This window comes from Erigeron canadensis, chromosome 6 (genome assembly GCF_010389155.1).
Source record: "Erigeron canadensis isolate Cc75 chromosome 6, C_canadensis_v1, whole genome shotgun sequence".
NCBI classification, from domain to species: domain Eukaryota; kingdom Viridiplantae; phylum Streptophyta; class Magnoliopsida; order Asterales; family Asteraceae; genus Erigeron; species Erigeron canadensis.
Genome location: NC_057766.1, coordinates 32,696,331 through 32,705,028, shown reverse-complemented (window position 1 = coordinate 32,705,028; position 8,698 = coordinate 32,696,331). Strand labels below are relative to the sequence as shown.

Sequence of the window (8,698 nt, the reverse complement as noted above, 5' to 3'; positions counted from 1 at the left end):
AATGAATGATAAATAAATAATGAATAATAATCTTAATTAATAATTTATGTGAAGCCATCTAAAGAAAGAATCTAGAAAATGTGGAATTGATGTGAGACATCTAAAATAGATGTACTTTCCATATCTATGTACCTATAATCTATATCGTGAATTGATAACATGAAAATGAGAATGAGAAAATTCTTCCTTTTTTAAATAAAGTATATAAATATAGATATAATATTAATTAATAAATAAATAAAAATAAAGAAAGAAGATTTGCCGGCCAGATGGAAAAGATAGAAAAAAAGAAAGAAAAAAAGGAAAGGAAAACAAATAAATGATATGATGGGGGATCAAATAAATTGAGGTTTGGAGACCACATGTTGACAAACAAACAAACTTCCTGTTTCTGTTTGTAAAGAAGAGTTTACTTCTTTTCTTTTCATTTCCATTTCCATTTCATTTCATTTGTTCTCTCTCTCTCCAAATATTATACTACTACTCTACATACACAAACAACAACAGGGGATCTATATATCTATATCTATATCTATATCTATATATCTTATCTCAATATCACACACACTCTGTCTCTCTCTCTCTCTCTTGATCAGAAAAAAGTGGCCCAGAGGATCCCAGATTACATTTCCTTTTCTTTCTTTCTTTTTATTTTATATGTTCAGATCATCGTTTTCGACCAGTTTGACGAATTACTATTTTAGGTACGAGGTAGTTTTTTGTTTGTTTTTTTTTTTTAATGTTTTTTTCGTTTTATTAATAATATACCGTTGGTAATTAGTTGTACTATTTACCTCATCATATAATGCTTGTTTTTGTTTTAACTTTCTACACCTGTTATTTTCATTTTGTGATTTTTTTACTTTACTTAAATTTAATTAAATTTACTGTAGATTGATAATATATTCCGTACAATTTAAGTTAATAATTTAATAATTAAAAAATACTCATATATATATTTTTTTCTTTTTTAAGATAATTATTTAGTGGGTGAAACCTTAAATTCTACTAGTTTATTAATATTATCCATAACTAGCAGATTGTATCTATATCTATATATCTATCTGTATAACATATGTATATATGATTATATCTAGTGAGATATATTTTTGGTTGTTTCATGGTTCAAGATTACTTGATGAGTTGACTTTTGATTGACCAAAAAAATATGTATGTCCCTTTGACCATATTTTGAATTTATAATATGTTGTGTGATGTAACTGTTAGTGAAAAGTAATTACATTTAATTACTTTTGTTTTTGAATTTTGAAGGTTAGTTAATTATTTTGTTAATGAATAATGATTAATTTTGTGTAGCTAGGAATGGCTACTAAAGTACAATCTAAGACATATTTTCCGGGTTCCATGATGGATCTAAATAACAGTTTATATAATGGAATGTGGGATTCATTTCAAGATGATAGAGTCTCTGTCTCCGAAAGGAGTCCATGTTACGACCCCTACTTGACGAGGCAAACCATGAATGGGTACGCCGAATATCCTAAAGAACAAATAAAGCTAACGATTTTGAAGCAAGAGTCGATCTTTAGGCAACAGGTCTGTTTTAGTATACATATATTCTTGTTTATGACAGATGTAAAATGCTTTTGGATACTTTTTTTTGTTGTTGTTACTGATGTGATTTTGAATATAATGTTGTAGCTTCAAGAACTTCATCGAGTGCATAAACGGCAGAGAGACTTGATGAACGATATCACAATGAAAGAGCATTACAATTTGACAATGCTGGCAGAAGCACCAAAGCCAAGTCATTTTTTAAGTCAAGTTTCTTCCCAATTTTCAAAAGAGATGCATACTCAGAGAAGAGTGATCGATTTAGAACTGCCCGCTGACTTGGCCAAGGGTAATGAAGAGAAACGAGTAACGAAAAATGCCCATAATTTGGGCACGAAAAGAGCTTATAATTTGGCTGATCTTAATGAACCAGTTCTAGTGGAGGAAGCATCCTTTGCACCATCCTTTATTAACAAAAACTGTTATCAAAAGCAAGATGTATCTGCAAATTCGAATTCAGGGTTATGGTTCTTACAAGCTCATGAGCCAAAGAAGCCCCTTGACTATATATCGAGAAAAAGAACGTTATTTGGTGTGGAACTTTGTGAAAGCAGTCATACACCGTCTTCTTCACAATCAGCTCCACGGGATCAGAATATTTCAATATTTAGCCATAACCGTTGGATTGGCTCCTCTGATGCATCGAGGCACATTCCAGACGAGTTTAATGGCAATAATCGTGCTAGTTTTAGCATTTCTAGATTTATGACAAATGGTTTAGACTCCAAGGTTTCAGTGTCTGATTTTCTTAAAGAAGCTCCTGATAAATACAACGGTCTTGATGGGAAAAATGAAGAAAACCTTGAAAAGCAGCCGCTTTCTTGGCTTATGAACACCAAAGGGAAAGAAACGACACTTTATCAGATGAATATGGATTCTCTGCAGCACCATTCTCAGCAGTTTTTCAAGAAAGTTGAGAAAGTTCAAACTGATAATTGCAATGGAATTACAAAGATTCTTGGGGTCCCCATTACTGACGTGCCTGCTGACTTTGAGGATTCTGTCAAAGAGAATGGTAAAAATAACTGCATATCGGAAATGAGGCATCACATTGATTTGAATTTGTCTTTTGATGAAGAAGAGGATCCTTCATCAACGCCGTTCATTCCAGCAGCCGTTGTCAAAATTGCTTCAATGGAGATTGACTTAGAGGTTCCTGCAGCTTTTGAAGACGAAACAGATGATGTTTTCATTGATGCCAATGAGGAAGTCGTTAAAGATGCAGCAGAGGCTATTGTAGCCATTTCATCATCTGAGTTTCTCACGTCTTGTGAGACTAGCCAGCCACCTCAGCAAGCACCGTCACCAGCTGACACTGTGCTGCGGTGGTTTGCAGAGGTAATTGAATCTGGTCCAAATTTGAACAACGATGAAGAGTCTGTTCCTGAAGATATGGACCACTTTGAGTACATGTCGTTAAAGCTTGAAGAAACAGACAAAATGTATGAGTTCTATAAGCCGATGATTTTGGAGGAGAAGGAAGAAGATGAAGGCTTATTGAAAAAACGGACTAGAAAGGGACAAGGTAAGAGAGGTAGGCAGAGGAGAGACTTTCAGAGGGATGTCTTGCCAGGTATTGTTTCTTTATCAAGGCGTGAAGTGACTGAGGATCTTCAGATGTTTGAAGAGGCGTTTAGTGGCATTGGTGTTTCTTGGCAGTCAAAGAGGAAAGCTTGTAATAAAAATGCCAGAGGCAGGCGGCATTTAGTGGTTCCTACCCCTTCTTCTCCCACATTGCCGCCACAAGCATCACCATCAGTGGCAGCTGTTGAGCAGAGTGTTTGTAGGGAGGCGGCGTTGGAGAAAAGTCTTAGAGGTTGGGGGAAAAGGACGAGACGTCTGCCAAGGCAGAGATGTCAAAATAACAACAGTAATCATCACTCTCTTGCTTTAAAGTGTTGAGTAGTGTTGTTATATATCCGCACTTAGTGCAATTTAAAAGCCCACCCTCCATCTTTTGGAGACCATTGTTGTACATAATTTACACTGTAGACTTTTTAATTCATGTCTGATGGTACAAAACTGATAAACTTGTCTGTCCATCACCAAAGTTGGGTTGTTTGGCAAGATAAACGGCATTCTGTTTTATGAGGTCGATATAAAACAGGAATAAGGTGTTTATTTGAATTGCTTGCCTGTTTTACCATTTTCAAGTGCCAACACTTCTTTGCTTGTCTATGATTATGAGGTTGGCTGCTTTAAAAAAAACAAAAAAACTAGGGTTAGTTTTTCTCTAATCCTTATATATTCTCCATGCCGAAATCTACCAATAAACTAAAACAAGATTGACATGTTTTTGAAACGATACGTGGCTTAATCTTTGATTGACATGTGTCCTTTTAACTTATTTATTTTATTAAATTAGCTTTTTTTAATTGTATATAGATTCAATTTTCTTATTAGACTTGAATTAAACTCTAACTCTTAGATTATATACACACAACACAATATAATCTTATTTGATTGCTCGTTTTCTCATTAAAATTATATTTATCATTACTGTTTATTATAATTTCGATTCAACCATCGGTTTAATTTTACTATATTTTTCATACTCATGAACCATGTATCGGCATATTCGAATTTCTTTATGATACAATTCATATAGCTATCGTACATCGTATGGATATTAGTTATAGCTAGTTACAATATATTACAAACTAGAATTTTATCCCGCAATGCAAGGATAATACCTAAAAGGAGAAGATGTGGTGGGGTGTGTGTTTTTCGGTCTAGAGAGGAGAAAAACAGGTATTTAGTGAGATGTGTAGTTTGCATTTGTATCATCATATAAATATTTACTCCTATGACAGTATGGTTTAAACCTAAATGGAACACTATGATCAATAGTATTTTATGAAGAAATACAGTGAAAATATGAATAACTAAGGGCGTGTTTTGTTCACAGAATATTTTTGTAAGGAATGGAATCTTGCAATGGAATTAGATTATGAAGGAATGGAATTTGATGGAATATTTTTTTGTTTTCTTAAAAATTTAAGAGAATGAAGGAATCAAATTACATCCGATAACCCCATGGATTGGAGATTCCATCATTTGATGGAATGTTTACATTTCAATGGAATTTCATCATCTTTTGACAACCAAACGTACCACGACATGGAATTCAATTTCAATTCCATCATATTCTGAACCAAACACGCCCTAAATCATATCGTATAACAAAGGAGAATGGGCCACTCTTTTGTTTTGGTCTGTATTGGGCTACTTTCTGGATTATATTAAAGTATAATAGTATTAGACTATTAGTTGTTGGGCTATGTGCCTATGAACTTTTAAATTCCGATTAATGATATATATTTTTTTAACAGATTTAGGATAATCTATTGATACGACTCAAAATTTATAAATCTAAATATTTATATTCAATTTATGTATTACTAATTTTTACCTTCGACTGCCTTTCCATAATTCTTTTGAAAAATCTGGCTTCATATGGCGTGGTTTCAATCGCCTTTACAAGAGATGCTTGGCGTGGTTTTTTTTTAGTCGAATTCAAGAAATCCTTAAGGAATTCAAATAATCATCATATAAACATCAAGCCCATTGTAGTATTTTGAAAACTATGAACAACAAGGTCAACGAGCCACAACTCATGTCATCAAAGAGCCGAGTGCCTGTTCACGGATAAAGTTTTGATGCCGAACAAAGAACCCATACAACCAATGTCATTGAATTATCAGCTGCCGCCAAGTACAAAAGGCCAACGAATCATTCTTCTCGGTAAGATTTCATAATTTCTATGAATTTAACGATTATTCTTATGACCTAATATTGTTGAAACTCGGAAGAAAGTCAGTAGATTGGCAAAACTTTTACCTACGTTATTACAAGTTTATTATAATTAAGAATCTTGAATTTAATGTCAAAGGTTTAAACATATATTATAACTACTAAATGGGCATAGAGGATCTTGTCGCGCTATCGTGCCTTCTAGTCCTTAATTTCTCGACTTATGAAGCCTTTTATTCGTAGCCATCCAAGATTGAAATCAAGGGAAGTACAAGTTTGTTAAACATTTATTATCTAATACTTTTAATACTATCTTCTAAAACATTTTGTCCTTTTTTTTTTCAAATCTCAATTAAATAATTAAACTACTTAAATTACCCTTCTTCTTTCCTCACTAATTTAAACATCTCTATTCAATAACCTATAATACCCTTAAATCTCAACCGTTTATTTTTCCCTCTCTTCAAATCTAAACCACTAATTTTTTTTTATATCTTCTCCATAAATTATTTTATTTCTCTAATTTATTCAAAAATCAAAATCTTTTATCTCAAAAAACGTATATCGATAAATTATAAAAATTATATAAGTGTTCTTAAAATTTCATGTTTTTTCATTAAAGATGTGATTCAATATACTTTCGACGAATTTTTAAATCCGAAGGCAGAGCCCGTACGGTTAAGGCGTTTGGCTATCATACTATACAACTTGACCTATCACCCTCACCATCTCACCGCCGTAACGCACGGACACTATCTCTCGTTACTACTAATTCTAAGCCATAGAGGATATATGTTGCGCAATTTTGCCTTCTAGCTAGTCCTTTCTCGTCTATTGAAGGGTTTGGCTTCTTTTTTTTCCGTAGCCATCCAAGATTGAAATCAAGGGAATTCGTACAAATTTCTCTTTATATAGCCCATCATGCAGCATATAATTTGTTTGATATTTTTCTAGTCACTTTTTAGTTGACAATATTTAATTATATCACAAATGTACATGAAATCAACCAACAATAATTAGAAGTTTTGGATTTCGCTATCAGAAACAAAACCAATCTGTATTAAATTTTCATGTAAATATGACTACAATCACAAGGCCTTAGTTTAATAAAAACAAAAAACCAAATTATCAAAAGGACATTAAGAAATAAGAATTAAAGAATGTTGGTGAATTTAGTATCATCATACATTTTCAGTGATTGTGATTTATTTGAGACCAATGAATTTCTAGTTAAGCTTTATCTCAAAGTTAGGAGAGTGTGGAGTATACGTTTGTATAAATTATTTGTCCCGTCACATTACACGAGTACAATGTTAGTTCTTTTGTGATACCTTAAGGCAATTTATAGCATTTGAAATACTTCATTGCAAAAGTAATAAGTTTTACATGATTCAAAGGTTTATTTGGTCCTTCCCAAAACCCCTATTTACCAACAGATCGAGAATGATAACTTTGAAAAAATAGTCAAATTTGGAGTGTATGTGTATCCACAAAAAAAGCGAACAACCTACATTGAATGATCAGTAAAAGTTCACTTACAAAAAGAAGTCAGAATTGTAGGGCCTTAGGGAAAAAAAGGTCCTACCGGGAGTCGAACCCAGGTCGCTGGATTCAAAGTCCAGAGTGCTAACCACTACACCATAGAACCATATATATATTCATTTCCCTAAATACAATACTTATATAAAACAAAACTATATGGCAAAAGTTTTTGACATAGTGATTTTTGGAGCATCCGGTTTCACAGGCAAATATGTAGTAAAAGAAGCACTTAAGTTTCTAAATCCAAACTCACCTCTCAAATCCTTGGCTCTAGCCGGCCGCGACTCTTGTAAACTCTACGAAACGCTGAAATGGGCTTCTTCGACGTCTAAACCCAACCTCCCATTACTTGTAGCTGACACCAGTGACCCGTTTTCACTTCGTCGTATGGCGTCACAAGCTAAGCTTGTACTCAACTGTGTTGGACCATATAGGCTTCACGGTGACCCTGTCGTTGCAGCCTGCGTTGAAACGGGCTGCGATTACTTGGATATATGTGGTGAACCGGAATTCATGGAGAGGATGGAAGCTGTGTACCATGAGAAAGCGATTGAGACGGGTAGTTTGGTGGTTTCTGCTTGTGGGTTTGACTCAATTCCAGCTGAATTTGGGTTGATGTTTAATACCATGCAATGGGCTTCCCCTGCTGCCCCAAATCGAGTTGAAGCGTATGTAAGTCTTGAGTCGGATAAAAATATTGTGGGCAATTTTGCTACTTATAAGTCTGCAGTTTTGGGAGTGGCTAATGTTGATAAGTTGGCTATGTTGCGACGGTCTACCAGACGCAGAAGAGCGCGCCCTTTGGTAACACAAAATTTTTAGCTAGTTCATTACATATAAAAATAGGCAACATCAAATTGCTTATTCATAACTGCTAATTAACATATAAGCAGTAAGTAAATAAACAGTGATAAAGTTCTTAACATGAAAAAAAAAATAAAAATTGTATGATTATTTGATGTCGAATGCAACTTTTAAATTAATAAAATTCTATCATTTGTCTTAGATTCCAGGTAATGCGCCTCTTCCAACAGGATTCGACATTGAACATCAGAAAAAGATAGGCCTTTGGGCAGTGAAACTTCCATCTGCTGATCCCTCTATTATCCGAAGAACACTATCGATATTTACAGAGAATCCAAGTGGTCTTCAAGGTGTCAATGAGGATCCTAAACAGGCAACCAAACGAGCTGTCTATTGGTCAAAAATTAAACCTGCTCATTTTGGAGTCAAGATTGCCACTAAACATTACTTGGGTATTTTCCGAATGATAACTATTGGGCGAATAATAGGGCAACTGAGCAGCTCCCATTTCGGGCAATGGCTGCTGTTAAATTTCCCCTACATTTTCAGTCTTGGGGCTTTTAGAAAGAGTGGCCCAACAGAAGAAGAAGTAGCTAGTGCGAGTTTTAAGATGTGGTTCGTGGGTCATGGATTTAGTGATGCAAAAGATGTTAGTCGAGAGCCTGATAGAGAAATTATCACGAGAGTCACGGGGCCTGAAATCGGGTATGTGGCGACTCCGATTATTCTAATGCAGTGTGCGCTCACGGTATTGAAGCAACGCGGAGACCTGCCGAAAGGCGGGGTGTATCCTCCTGGGATCGTTTTCGGTCCAACTGAACTTCAAAATCGACTGCAGGAGAATGGTGTAACATTTGATGTGATTTCAAAGGGTGATATCTCTAAATGAGGTGCTCTTCTTTTTAGTTTTTGGTGTAATAAATTGGGTAGCAATCTATACACATACATTTTAGTATGGATTGCTCTTATTAATTTTTCTATAAGTTCTTATTTGACTTTATGTTTTCAAAATTTTATATCTATT

General features: G+C 34.4%; 2 protein-coding genes and 1 non-coding gene across 4 annotated transcripts; 2 read left to right on the top strand and 1 right to left on the bottom strand.

Annotated features, from left to right (window-relative positions):
• Window positions 1-432: 432 nt before the first annotated feature.
• On the top strand, window positions 433-3,702 carry LOC122605512. 2 transcript variants are annotated; one of them, XM_043778466.1, is made up of 3 exons: window positions 433-711; window positions 1,318-1,557; window positions 1,663-3,702. In XM_043778466.1, exons 1-3 carry the CDS (start codon window positions 658-660, stop codon window positions 3,475-3,477), a joined length of 2,109 nt encoding a protein of 702 aa, XP_043634401.1. In that variant the 5' UTR covers window positions 433-657; the 3' UTR covers window positions 3,478-3,702. The 2 variants fall into 2 exon arrangements, with proteins under 2 accessions (XP_043634401.1, XP_043634402.1); XM_043778467.1 differs by having other exon boundaries at window positions 434-704.
• A 3,202-nt stretch (window positions 3,703-6,904) lies between these two features.
• On the bottom strand, window positions 6,905-6,976 carry TRNAQ-UUG. Its single transcript has one exon. It is a non-coding gene; the product is annotated as a tRNA-Gln (tRNA).
• Window positions 6,977-7,026: 50 nt separating this feature from the next.
• On the top strand, window positions 7,027-8,563 carry LOC122604735 (probable mitochondrial saccharopine dehydrogenase-like oxidoreductase At5g39410). The gene is made up of 2 exons (XM_043777604.1): window positions 7,027-7,674; window positions 7,877-8,563. Exons 1-2 carry the CDS (start codon window positions 7,027-7,029, stop codon window positions 8,561-8,563), a joined length of 1,335 nt encoding a protein of 444 aa, XP_043633539.1.
• The last annotated feature ends 135 nt before the right edge of the window (window positions 8,564-8,698 follow it).

Bases quoted from the DNA above. Each gene is read 5' to 3' on its own strand.
- LOC122605512 (XM_043778466.1), top strand. From the start codon at position 658: ATGTTCAGATCATCGTTTTCGACCAGTTTGACGAATTACTATTTTAGG. The intron at 712-1,317 runs GTAGTTTTTTGT...AATTTTGTGTAG, and splicing joins ATTACTATTTTAGGTACGAG to CTAGGAATGGCTACTAAAGT. The intron at 1,558-1,662 runs GTCTGTTTTAGT...ATAATGTTGTAG, and splicing joins AGTCGATCTTTAGGCAACAG to CTTCAAGAACTTCATCGAGT.
- LOC122604735 (XM_043777604.1), top strand. From the start codon at position 7,027: ATGGCAAAAGTTTTTGACATAGTGATTTTTGGAGCATCCGGTTTCACA. The intron at 7,675-7,876 runs GTAACACAAAAT...CATTTGTCTTAG, and splicing joins GCAGAAGAGCGCGCCCTTTG to ATTCCAGGTAATGCGCCTCT.